Source organism: Tyto alba, unplaced genomic scaffold (genome assembly GCF_018691265.1).
Source record: "Tyto alba isolate M040663 unplaced genomic scaffold, T.alba_DEE_v4.0 Super-Scaffold_25, whole genome shotgun sequence".
NCBI classification, from domain to species: domain Eukaryota; kingdom Metazoa; phylum Chordata; class Aves; order Strigiformes; family Tytonidae; genus Tyto; species Tyto alba.
The window spans coordinates 469178-481367 of record NW_024881299.1 but is presented as its reverse complement, the minus strand read 5'-3'; the positions used below and the strand labels follow the sequence as shown (position 1 = coordinate 481367).

At 59.5% G+C, this 12190-nt stretch overlaps 3 protein-coding genes across 4 annotated transcripts; 2 read left to right on the top strand and 1 right to left on the bottom strand.

Annotated features, from left to right (window-relative positions):
• Window positions 1-105: 105 nt before the first annotated feature.
• LOC116963580 (protein YIF1B-A) lies at window positions 106-1107 on the top strand (the record flags this gene model as incomplete). Its single annotated transcript, XM_042797282.1, has 4 exons — window positions 106-286; window positions 396-551; window positions 648-741; window positions 837-1107. Coding segments are annotated over 4 exons (587 nt in total), but the record flags the coding sequence as incomplete, so codon positions are not given.
• A 1361-nt stretch (window positions 1108-2468) lies between these two features.
• SPINT2 (serine peptidase inhibitor, Kunitz type 2) lies at window positions 2469-8931 on the bottom strand. Its single transcript, XM_042797311.1, has 6 exons — window positions 8764-8931; window positions 5691-5861; window positions 3789-3839; window positions 3511-3681; window positions 3328-3381; window positions 2469-3230 (listed from the first exon to the last, which is right to left on the bottom strand). The coding sequence occupies exons 1-6, from the start codon at window positions 8861-8863 to the stop codon at window positions 3061-3063; spliced, it is 717 nt and encodes a 238-aa protein (XP_042653245.1). The 5' UTR covers window positions 8864-8931; the 3' UTR covers window positions 2469-3060.
• Window positions 8932-10372: 1441 nt separating this feature from the next.
• On the top strand, window positions 10373-12036 carry PPP1R14A (protein phosphatase 1 regulatory inhibitor subunit 14A). 2 transcript variants are annotated; one of them, XM_042797289.1, is made up of 4 exons: window positions 10373-10586; window positions 11148-11228; window positions 11369-11401; window positions 11740-12036. In XM_042797289.1, the coding sequence occupies exons 1-4, from the start codon at window positions 10395-10397 to the stop codon at window positions 11836-11838; spliced, it is 405 nt and encodes a 134-aa protein (XP_042653223.1). In that variant the 5' UTR covers window positions 10373-10394; the 3' UTR covers window positions 11839-12036. The 2 variants fall into 2 exon arrangements, with proteins under 2 accessions (XP_042653223.1, XP_042653222.1); XM_042797288.1 differs by having other exon boundaries at window positions 11737-12036.
• The last annotated feature ends 154 nt before the right edge of the window (window positions 12037-12190 follow it).

Below are 12190 nucleotides of genomic sequence, written 5' to 3'. Positions count from 1 at the left end.
GCCTCTGGGAATCCCCCCCACTGCCACCCAGGGAGCCCCCAAACCCCTGGGAATCCTCCCCAAACATGCAGGGACCCCCAAAGCCCCTGGGAGTCCCCCCCTAAGCCCCCAGGGAGCCCCAAAACGCCCTGAAAATCCCCCCTAAACCCCCAGGGACACCCCTTCCTCCCCCCTCCAGTTTTGGGGCCCCCCCCCCCCCCCCCGATAACACCCCCTCCCCCCCTGCAGTCATGGCTTTCATCACCTACATCGTCGTCGCTGGTTTGGCGCTGGGCACCCAAGACAGGTGACACCACCGCCCCTCGAAAAACAAACAAAAAAAGGGGGGTGCAGACAAAGCTGTGCCCCCCTCAAATTTAAGGCTCCAATTAAAGGGGCCCCCCCGCCCCCCCCAGATTCTCCCCAGACAGCCTGGGCTTGCAGGCGAGCTCGGCGCTGGCCTGGCTCATCGTGGAGGTGCTGGCCGTGCTCTTCAGCCTCTACCTCGTCACCATCACCACCGACCTCACCACCATCGACCTCCTCGCCTTCGCCGGCTACAAATACGTGGGGTGAGAGATTGTTCTGAAGGCGGGGGGGGGGGGGTGTGGGTGTGTGTGTGTTTAATTTAGGGGGGGGTCGCACCCTAATAACGCTCCTTTTGGCAGGATGATCATCGGGCTCATCTCCGGGCTCCTCTTCGGCCGCACCACGTACTACGTGGTGCTGAGCTGGTGTTGCCTCAGCATCTTCATCTTCATGGTAAGGAAAATGAAAAAAGGGGAGGAAAATTGAAGTGGGGGGGGGGGTTTAAGGGGGGGGTCACCCCCTCTTTTTGCTCTTCCCCCCCCCCCCAGATCAGGACCCTGCGGCTGAAGCTGCTGTCGGAGGCGGCGGCCGAGGGCGTACTGGTGCGAGGGGCCAAGAACCAGCTGCGGATGTACTTGACCATGGCCATCGCCGCCGCCCAGCCCTTCTTCATGTACTGGCTCACCTACCACCTCCTCACGTGAGGGGGGGCCCCCCCTGAACCCCAATTTTTCCAACAGCCCACCCTGATTTCCACCCCCACCCCCCCCCCATCCCACTTTGCCCTTGGCTGCTTCAATAAACGCCCAGGGAGCACTGTGTGTGTGTACCCTCTTTTTTTTTTTTGGGGGGGGGGTGTTACCCCACTTTTTGGGGTACTACCCTGCTTTTTAAGGGGTTGCCCTGATTTTCGGGGGGGGTGTCACCCCACTTTTTGAGGGGGTACGTGCTCCTTGGGGGTTTGGTTGGGATAGTGGGGAGCCCCCCCTCTCGTTGGGGGGGTGTTGTTTTTCGGGGCATGGGTCCCCCTCCCATTGGAGCCACCAGGTTTTGGGGTCCCCTCTGTCCAGCCCCCCCCCCCCCCCCATTGAGGAGTAGCTGTATCATTCCCCCCCCTCCAGGATTTTGGGGTGCACCCCTGGGACTTTGTCCCCTGTGTCCCCAATCAGTGACACCAGTGGACTCTGCTCCTTATTAGCAGAAAAGGGGGGTGTGTGTGTGTGACACCCCACGGGGGGGGGGTTTGGGGGGACTTGTCACCCCCCTGTCACCTCCTGAGTCCCTCCCCCCCCCCCCCCGCCCCCCCCCAGTGCCTTTTCTTCTTTTTTTTCTTGGGCTTCTTGTGCACTTTGTCTTTTTTTTGTGTGCCTGGGGCTGTGGTGCTGGGGGGGGGTGTGGGGGGGGTATATTTAGGGGTGTGTGTCCGTGTGTGTCCCCCCCCCAGGGTGCAGGGGACATTGAGGGGGGGCTGTGTCTTTATCTTCCCCTCATTGTTGGAGCTGGAGGAAGTAGAAGTAGCTGTTGGGGGGGGGGTGTGGGTGTGGAATTGGGGGGAGGGGAAATTGGGGGGGGGGTGGAGTTGGAGGGGGGCACCCCAGGGTCTGGGGGGATCCTGGGATAGTGAGGGGTGGGGGTCCCCAGGCCAAGGTGTGTGTGTTGGGGGGGGGGGGAAGTCCCAGGGCTATGGGGTACCAGCAGAGTTGGGGTCCCAGGGGTTTTGGGGGTCACCGCAGGGGTGTGGGGTGCTGGGGGGGGGGCAGGGCTGGTTCCAGGACTATGGGGTTTCCTGAGTGTTTGGGGGGGGTGTGTGTGTGTGTGTGGTGTCCCCAGGTCAAGATGGGGCTACAGGGTGCCAAAGTTTGGGGTTCCGGGGGTGTTGGGGGTCCCCAAGTTGGGGGTAGGGGTCCCAGGGCTGTGGGGGTCCCTAGGCTATATTGGGGTGTGTGTAGGGGGGTGAGTCCTGGAACTTGGGGGGGTGTGTGTGTGTGTGTGTCCCAAACCAAGATAGGGGGAGTGAGCACCCATTTTTTGTCTGTCCCCCCCCCCCCCCCCCCCCCCAAAGCTTCATCCAGGCTGAGGGAGGGTCCCAGCTCCCTCAGAGCTTCCCCCCTCTCCCTGTTTGAACCCCTGAGGTGCTTTCAGGGTACCCCCCACCCACCCCAAAAATCCTGAGCCCCCCCTAGAGGGTGATTCACATCTCCCTTTATTTAGGAAAAAAAAAAAAAAATCCCTCTAATATATAAAACCCCAAATTAATAATTAAACCCCCAAATCTGGTTGATTCAATAATCACAAATACCCCCCCCCCTGTGCCCACCCACCCCCACAAAGCAAGGGGATGGGGCCCCCTGAAATCACTGGGACCCCCCCCCCCCCCCAAAAATCAATGGGATCCCCCCCACCCCAAAAATCACTGTGACCCCCCCCCAAATCACTGGAAGAGGGCCCCAGCCCTCTCGGGTCCAGCCAGCCACCAAATCCCAGTGGGAAGAGCTGGGAAAAGGGGAGTCCCCCTCCCACCCAAGGGGGGGTGAGTGATTTTAGGGGTGCCTCCCGCCCCCCCCCCCCCCCGCAATCCCCCACACCTGTTTTACTACAAAAGAATTAAAAATAAAAAACAACACACGAACCAACCCGCCCCAAAAAGAGAAAAATAATTATAAAGAACAAGCGAGGTGCCCAAAATGCACCAGAGAAGTCATTTTGGGGGAAAGAGGGGGGGGGGGGGGTCTCCCCGCTTCTGGGGGGTCCAGAAAGGGGGCTCCCCCCCCCTCAGAGGGTGTAGGCGTTGCTCATCAGATACTCCTTGTCGTCCCCGGGGCTCCAGCCCGTTCCCGCTCCCGGCAGCTCCGGTTTTCTCCGGCACGTCTTGAGGGTGACGTCCGTCACGTAACCCAACAAAATAGCTGCCAGGACGGCCAGGAGCACCCCCAGTGCCAGCGCTGCAGGGACAGGGGGGGGGGCCCACACCCCAAAATTAACCAAACCAAACCAAACCAAGAGGTGTTGGTTTGTCCCGGCGTGGGGAGCGACGCTTACCTCTGCTGGAGAGAAGATCCCTGCGGAGGTCGGCACCGGCGCCGCCAGTATTTTCTGTGGGGAAACCGGAGTGAGGTGGCGGGAGAAGGGACCCTGGGGTGTCCCGAAAGCCACTCGGGGTGGGGGGGACGCCCTCCTGTTGCCCCCCCCCCCCACCTCCCCGCTTTTTTTTTTTTCTCTTACCTGGCTTGGGCCCGCAGCGGTTCAGGCAATCCTCTTCGTTCTGATAATTATTTTTATTTCCGCGGCAGCCGCCGTAGATGAACTGGCGGCAGCTCCGGTTGCCGGGGCTGTAGTACCAGCGCAGGAAGGACGCCCGGCACGGCCCCGTCACCCGGGGCACGGTGCAGTATTCTGGGGGGGGGGGGGCAAACAGGGGGGGGATTTAGGGGCGCAGAGCGCTCCCCAAACTCTCCCAGTGCAGCCTGAGGAGCTGGGGGGGGGGTGGGCAGGGATTTTACCGTCGAAGGCGGCGTCCGTGGGCTCGGCGCGGTGCTCGGGCTTCTGCGGAGCTGGGGAAAAGGGCAAATCCCGTCATGGGGGGATTCGCTGGGTTATGGGGGGGGGGGCTGGCAAAGCAGTAAGCTCCCTCGATTGGGTGGGTTACTGAGGGGTGTCGGACAGCAAAACGATGAAAAACCTTCATTTTTTTTGGTTTCTTGGGGGAGGTTTTGACACCAAAGCAGTAGAAAACAACCCAATCCGGTGAGTTATTTTGGGGTGTTTGGCACCAAAACGATCGGCAACCATCCCAAATAACCCAACCAAAGAGGATTATTTCAGGGTCTTTGGCACCAAAACAATAAAATAACCCCAAGCTTTCAGTTTAGTTTGGGGCGTTTGACACCAAAGCAACAGAAAACGACCCCAAATAACCCATCAGAATGGATTATTTTGGGGTGTTTGGCACCAAAACGATAAAAAAAAAAAACCAACCCCAAATAATCCACCCGACTGGATTATTATGGGGTACTTGAAATCAAAATAATAAAAGAACCTGGAGTTTTTTTATTTTGGGGTGTTTGACACCACAACAATAGAAAATAACCCCCAATCACCCAATCAGGTGAGCTATTTTGGAGTGTTTCGCACCAAAACAATCATAAACAAACAACCCGATTAACCCACCAAATAGGGTTATTTTGGGCTTTTTTATTGCTTCGGCCTCAACCTCCCCCCCCCCAAATAACCCAATTATGGGAGTTATTCTGGGGTGTCTGATCCCAAAACAGTAATAAAAAAAAACCCAAACAAAATAGCCGAGTTTGGTGGGTTGTTTTGGGGTGTATGACATCAAAAAAATTAAAGAGAACCTAAATAACCCAATTTGCTGTGCCACTTCAGGGCATTCTAACACCAAAACAATTACAGAAACCCCAAATAACCGATTTGGGGGGTGATTGTGGGTCGCTTTAACACCGGAACAATTACAGAAACCCCAAATAACCCAATTTGGGGGGTGATTGTGGGTCGCTTTAACACCAAAACAATTACAGAAACCCCAAATAACCCGATTTGGGGGGTGACTGGGGGTCGCTTTAACACCGGAACAATTACAGAAACCCCAAATAACCCAATTTGGGGGGTGATTTTGGGTCGCTTTAACGCCGGAACAATTACAGAAACCCCAAATAACCCAATTTGGTGGGTGATTGCGGGTCGCTTTAACGCCAGAGCAATTACAGAAACCCCAAATAACCCGATTTGGTGGGTGATTGCGGGTCGCTTTAACGGCAGAGCAATTACAGAAACCCCAAATAACCCAATTTGGTGGGTGATTGCGGGTCGCTTTAACGGCAGAGCAATTACAGAAACCCCAAATAACCCAATTTGGTGGGTGATTGCGGGTCGCTTTAATGCCGGAGCAATTACAGAAACCCCAAATAACCCAATTTGGTGGGTGATTGCGGGTCGCTTTAACGCTGGAGCAATTACAGAAACCCCAAATAACCCAATTTGGTGGGTGATTGCGGGTCGCTTTAACAGCAGAACAATTGCAGAAACCCCAAATAACCCGATTTGGGGGGTGATTGTGGGTCGCTTTAATGCCAGAACAATTACAGAAACCCCAAATAACCCAATTTGGTGGGTGATTGCGGGTCGCTTTAACGCCAGAGCAATTACAGAAACCCCAAATAACCGATTTGGGGGGTGATTTTGGGTCGCTTTAACGGCAGAGCAATTACAGAAACCCCAAATAACCCAATTTGGGGGGTGATTTTGGGTCGCTTTAACGCCGGAGCAATTACAGAAACCCCAGACGACGGGTTTGGGGGGTGGCTGGGGGTGGCTGGCAGCGGGGCAGTTAGGGGGAAGCGGGCTAGCGCAGGTCGGGGTGGGACCGCGAGGCCAGCCCCGCGTACCGGCGCGGCGGGCGCAGCTCTCCCGGCACTCCCGCTCCGTCGGGAAGTTGTTGCCGTTGCCCTCGCAGCCGCCGAAGACGAAGCTCTGGCACGAGCCGCCGGTGGCGTTGAACCACCAGCGCGGCATCGAGGCCCGGCACCGTCCCACCGCCTTCGGCAGCGAGCACAGCTCTGCCCGCGGGGGAAACGGGGGGGAAAAAAACAAAACAAAAAAAAGACATTAATGGTGACCCAAAAAACCCCCCGCTTTCCCCAAACCCGGGGGCCAGGCGCAACCCCCACCGGGCTGGGGAGGCGTTTCCTGGCTCAAATGGGATTTACTGGCTCAGCACCGACTCCTGGCGCATCCGCCAGGATAATGAATAATTAACCAAGTAATAAACTGAAGAGTAATACAAATAAACTGGCAATACTAATCCAAATAATAAGAGTAAACTGAAGAATAACAGTAAACTGACAATAATAAACCAAAGAATAAGAGTAAACCGAATAAGAATAAATCGCCAATAATAAACTAAATAAGAATAAACCGAAGAATAATAAGAATAAACTGAATAAAAGTAAACTGAAGAATAAACCAAAGAATAAGAATGAACTGAAGAATAAACCAAAGAATAAGAATAAACTGAAAAATAAACCAAAGAATAAGAAGGCACCGAAGAATAGTTGACTGTAATAAACCAAATAATAAAAATAAATTGAATAATAATAATAGTAAAATTGACAATAATAAACTAAAGAATAAAAATTGGCAATACTAAATTGGCAATGCGAACCCAAATAAGAATAAAGTGAATATTAATAAATTGACAATAATAAACCAACTAATAAACCAAATAATGATGGCAAGTGGAATAATAAACAGAATGATAATAAAAAAATAATAAACGGAAGAGCCAGAGACATCCAGTTGTAGACAAAATTGAGCCCAAATCCCCAAGTTTGGGCTTTATCAAAATCCCCCATCAGGAAACCACCCCCTCAGCGACTTCCCGGTGGGTTTGGAAATGGGGGGGGGGGCACAGCCCCTGAGAGCCACGGGGAGGTTTGGGGGGGCTCTGTGTGCTGCCCCCCCCCCATTAACCCCCCTCCCGGGGTCCTGCTGAGGTTCGGGGGGTGGGAAGCGCCGGCGGCCACGACCCAGATGCCGCAAAATTATCCGGGTGGGATTCCGTTTCCAGCTGCAAATGAGGAAATACCTTCAAAAATAACCCCCCCCGAGCCACATTTGTGGCTGCAGGGAAAATTCCCAGCGGGGTGAGACTCCAGCTATCCACAATTTTTTTTTTCCTCGTTAAGGCGCCGAGGTAACGAGCTCGGTTTAAAAGTGCAAGTTGTTTCCTGTTTACGGAGCTGTGAGGGCAGCGACCGGGCAAACTCGCTCCCTCCAGGGCTCCCGGGATCCGCTGGGATCCGCCGGGATAACTGGGAACGGGACTTTTGCTGGGGAAAAAGCCTGAGGGAGCGGGACGGGTCCTGCCCCCCCCCCTTCTGAGTCTGGGGGTGCTCTGAACCCCCCTAAAATCACCCCCAAACCAACCCCGGGGTGTCCAGGGGGGGCTCGGGTTGGATTCCCTCATGGTAAAGGGGAAGATTGGAGTTATTGGGGGGGGGGACACACACACCCCCCTTTTTGACCAAGCAGAGCTGCCGGACTGGCCCCCCCCAGCCCCCTCCCCGCAGAAGGAACGAACAATGAGCTATTTTGGGTTTAATAATGACAAAAAAAAGGGAACTGGGGCTCTTTCTGGAGAAGTAGCAGCAGGGCCACACTCCACCAGGACCAGAGACATCCCCCCCCCCCCCCCGCCCCATTTCCCAAAGGGCCTGGACACCCCCAGGAGGATTTAGAGACCCCCCCCCGGGACCCAGGATCACCCCACAGCCCCTAGGCTCTCCCTAGGCCCCCCCCAAAGGCCACAACCCCCTTACAGAGCCCCCCTAAAACCAGTCACCCCCCCAAGCCCTTACAGAGGCCCCAGAGCCCCCCCAAAGCCACAGCTGCCCCCCCAAACCCTCAGAGGGCTTCACAGCCCCTCCCCTCAATGCTGTGACACCCCCCCACAAAGGTCAGGACCCCCTCAGTGCCCTTACAGAAGCCCCTAAAGACCCCCCAGAAGCACAGCCTGCCCCCCAGAAGCATCCAGAGCCCCCCACTCAAGGTGGGGACCCCCCCCTCAAAAGGCCAGGACTTCCCCAGGTCCCCCCAAAGCCACAGCCTGCCCCCCAGGAACCTCCAGAGCCCCCCATCAAGGCGGGGACCCCCCTTAAACCCTCATATGGGCCCCCCCAAAGGTCAGGACCCCTTCAGTTCCCCCCCAGGAGCGTTCGGAGCCCCCCCTCAAGGCAGGGACCCTCCCAGGACCCCCCCCCGAGAGGTCAGGACCCCCTCAGGTCCCCCCCACGGAGCCTTCGGAGCGCCCCCCCAAGGCGGGGACCCCCCCCAAACCCTCCCAGGATCCCCCTTAGTCCCCCCCAAAGCCACTGCCCACCCCTCAAGGCGGGAATCCGCCCCCCCCCGAAGGTCAGGACCCCCTCAGGTTCCCCCCAGGAGCCTTCGGAGCCCCCCCTCAAGGCAGGGACCCCCCCACGAAGGTCAGGAGCCCTCAGAGCCCCCCCTCAAGTCGGGGACTCCCCTTAAACCCTCCCAGGACCCCCCCCCGAAGGTCAGGACCCCCTCAGGTCCCCCCCAGGAGCCTTCGGAGCCCCCCCAGGACCCCCCCCCAGAGGTCAGGACCCCCTCAGGTCCCCCCCAGGAGCCTTCGGAGCCCCCCCTCAAGGCGGGGACCCCCCCACGAAGGTCAGGACCCGCTCAGGAGCCCTCAGAGCCCCCCCCTCAAGTCAGGGACTCCCCTTAAACCCTCCCAGGACCCCCCCCCAGAGGTCAGGACCCCCTCAGGTCCCCCCCAGGAGCCTTCGGAGCGCCCCCCTCAAGGCGAGGACCCCCCCGAAGGTCAAGACCCCCTCAGGCCCCTCAAAGGCCGCGACCCCCCAGGGCCGTCCCCTCACGATCCGCGTCCCCGCCGCCGCCAAAGCCCCCCAGGAGGCCCCGGGCCCTGGGGGCGGCCGTTACCGAGCGGGAGGAGCCGGTTGGGGCCGGGCCGGGCCTCGATGGCGGCGGCCGCGGGCAGGAGCAGGAGCAGCAGCAGCGGGAAGAACCGCCCCGCCGCCATGGCCGCCGCCGCCGCTGACGTCACCCAGGTACGCCCCGCCCCGCTGACGTCACACAGGTGCGCCCCGCCCCTCCAGCCCCCGGGGCGCGCAGGTGCCCCCCCCCCGCCCTTTGGCGAACCACGCCCAGTTCCTGAGCCACGCCCCCGCGGTCAGACCGCGCCCCGTTGCGAAGCTCCGCCCACCCCCGCCACTAAGCTCCGCCCCGCCCCACCCCCGAGCGCGGCTCCCGCCCGCCCGGGCGTCGCCTCCAAGCCCCGCCCCTTCGTTTGCATGCGGCGCGGGAAAAACCGCTGCACCACGGCCCTGGGGGACCCGGGGCTATAGGGGCTATAGGGTTAGGGGAGCTGCGGTCCCTATAGGGGCTACGGGGTTAGAGGAGGTGTGGGCACTATTGGGGCTATAGGGGATACAGGACCTGTGGGGGCTATAGGGTTAGGGGAGCTGCGGTCCCTATAGGGGCTACGGGGTTAGAGAAGGTGTGGGCGCTATAGGGGATACAGGACCTATAGGGGCTATAGGGTTAGGGGTGCTAGAGGAGTTATAGGGCGCTATAGGGCACTATAGGATTGGGGAAACTGTGGCCCCTATGGGAGGCTATATGTTTAGTGGAGTGGTGGGTGCCACAGGTGCTATAGGGCGCTGTAAGGTTAGGGGAGCTGTGGGTGCTATAGGGTCTGTAGGGTTCATGGGAGCTGTGGGGGCTATAGGGGGCTACAAGGGCTATAGAGTTTGGGGAGCTGCGGGTGCTCTGGAGTTCTATAGGGTCTACAGAGTTCACAGGAGCTGTGGGTGCTATAAGGGGCTACAGGGGGCTGTAGTGGGCTATAGGGGCTATAGGGGCTATAGGATTAGGGGAGCTGTGGGCTCTGTAGGGGGCTATAGGGGGCTATAAGGTTAGGGGAACTGCGAGTGCTCTGGAGTTCTATAGGGTCTACAGAGTTCACAGGAGCTGTGGGGGCTATAGCGGGCTATAGGGGCTATAGAGCACTATAGAGGGTTATAGGGGGCTATAGAGGGTTATAGGGGGCTATAGAGGGTTATAGAGGGTTATAGGGTACTATAGGGGGCTATAGAGGCATGTAGAGGGTTATAGGGGCTATAGGGGCTATAGAGGGTTATAGGGGCTATAGAATGCTATAGGGGCTATAGGGGGCTGTAGGGGCTATAGAGGGTTATAGAGGGTTATAGGGTGCTATAGGGGGCTATAGAGGCATGTAGAGGGTTATAGGGGCTATAGGGGCTATAGAGGGTTATAGGGGCTATAGAATGCTATAGGGGCTATAGGGGGCTGTAGGGGCTATAGAGGGTTATAGAGGGCTATAGGGAGTTATAGGGGCTATAGGGGCTATAGGGTTAGAGGAGCTGTGGGCGCTATAGGTCCCGGGGAGGGGGGTCGGAGAGCAGCCCCCTCTCCCTCACACCGCCCCCCCCCTTCCTCCCCCGGCACAGCCCCTCCCTCCCGTGGCCCCTCCCCCCTCCCCCCCCCCCCCCCCCCCCGCTCCCCCCCACGCCCCACCCGTGTCCCGAGCGATGGCGGCGAACCGCGTGGGGCGGCGGCAGGGGCGGGGGGGGGGGGGATCCCCGCAACCCCCCGCCCGCAGCCCCGGGCTCCAGCGCCGACCCGCCCGGGTGACGGTCAAGTACAACCGGCGGGAGCTGCAGCGGCGGCTGGACACCGAGCAGTGGATCGACGGGCGGCTCGAGGAGCTCTACCGGGGGCGGGTAAAGCGGTCACGCGTGGGTTTGGGTGTGGGAGAGGGCCGCGCGTGGGAGCGACGCGGAGAGACGCCGGGAAAAGGGATGGGAACATTTTTTTTTGGGGGGGGGGGTGGGGTGGGAGGGGGGGGCGGTTGGTGTGTTATCGCGCCGGAGCCGATAACACGCACACGCGGGGGGAGGAGACACGCGTGGGGGGAGTCGGTGATAAGCAGTGGGGGGGTGGGGGGATACGCGTGGGGAAGCGGGGATGTGCAGGGAGTGGGGATATGGCCGGGGGGGGGGGGGGGGGGTGGGGACACGCGCGGGCGGGGGGGGGGTTGGGGACACGCGGGGTGCGTGGGAGGGGTTGGGGGCACGCCGCGCACGCGGGGTGCGTGGAATGCCGGGGACACCCGAGAGCTGCGTGGGGAGGGGGTGGGGGGGACGCTTAGAGTGCGTGGAGGGCTTGGGGACATCCCTCCCCCCCCCCCGCCGCACACATGCGCGTGTTGGGGGGGGGATACCCACGCGTGGCGCCTGGTGGGCTCGGGGGGGACACCCACGGGGCCCCCCCACGCGTGGCAGGAGGGGGAGATGCCGGATGAGGTGAACATCGACGACCTCCTGGAGCTGGAGACAGACGAGGAGCGAGCCCAGAAACTGCAGGTGGGGTTTGGTGTTTTTCTTTTCTTTTCTGGGGGGGGGGACACACACACAGACACCCCCTCCCACCCACCACCCCCCACGCGAGTTCTGAGTGGGGGGGCCACGCATGACACCCCCCACCCCCTCTTCCATCCCTCCAGGGCATCCTCAAGTCCTGCACCGCCGACACCGAGGTACGCACCCACGGGGGGGGGGGGGGGTATCCCCATGGGGTGAGGGGGGGGCACGCGTGGGGTGGGGACACGAGTGGGGGGGGACACACTCCCAACACCCCCCCCCCCCTCGCATTCTCCCAACTCCGGCTGCTCCAACCGGGCTTTAAAAGGCAAAAATATTTGGCTCCAGCTTCCTCCGGGGGGGCCTTTTCCTCCCCGCTTATCTCTGGCAGCAGCTTGGGGGGGGCCTTAATTTTTTGCGGGGGTCCTTAATTAACTAATTAACTAACTAATTAGCCCCCCATTTTTTTTTTTTATATTTCTCCCCCCCCCCCCCCCCAAAAAAAACAAAGCAGGACTTCATACGGGAGCTCCTCACGCAACTGAAGGGGCTGCCGAAGCAACAAGTCCTACAGCGACTCAGCCCGGATGATCCCAACCTCCCCCCCCCGTGAGCCCTCCCCGCCCCACTCGTGACCGTGGGGGGGGGGGTCACCCCACTTCCAGCACCCATTTAGGGGTGCCCCGCCCCCCCGCCAGCACCCGCTGTACATTATTTAAACCCACCCACTATGTAAATCCTTTGACACCCCCCTGCCGCCTCCCACACCCCCACACCCCCCCTCCCACACGGAATAAAAACTCGCTGTGCCTCATGGGTGGGGCTGGCGTGTGGTGGGGACCCCCCTCGAAAAATTGGGGACCCCCCCTAAAAAAAAAACAAAACAGCCCCCCCCACCCCAGCATCGCCCGCCTCCCTCCGCCAGCTCCATATTTAGGCACGAGCTCAGCAGCGCTCCCCCCCCC

Bases quoted from the DNA above. Each gene is read 5' to 3' on its own strand.
- SPINT2 (XM_042797311.1), bottom strand. From the start codon at position 8,863: ATGGCGGCGGGGCGGTTCTTCCCGCTGCTGCTGCTCCTGCTCCTGCCC. The intron at 3,382-3,510 runs GTAAGAGAAAAA...GTTTCCCCACAG, and splicing joins CCGCTGCGGGCCCAAGCCAG to AAAATACTGGCGGCGCCGGT. The intron at 3,231-3,327 runs GTAAGCGTCGCT...CTGTCCCTGCAG, and splicing joins GGATCTTCTCTCCAGCAGAG to CGCTGGCACTGGGGGTGCTC.
- PPP1R14A (XM_042797288.1), top strand. From the start codon at position 10,395: ATGGCGGCGAACCGCGTGGGGCGGCGGCAGGGGCGGGGGGGGGGGGGA. The intron at 11,229-11,368 runs GTGGGGTTTGGT...CCATCCCTCCAG, and splicing joins AGCGAGCCCAGAAACTGCAG to GGCATCCTCAAGTCCTGCAC. The intron at 11,402-11,736 runs GTACGCACCCAC...AAAAAAACAAAG, and splicing joins CCTGCACCGCCGACACCGAG to CAGGACTTCATACGGGAGCT.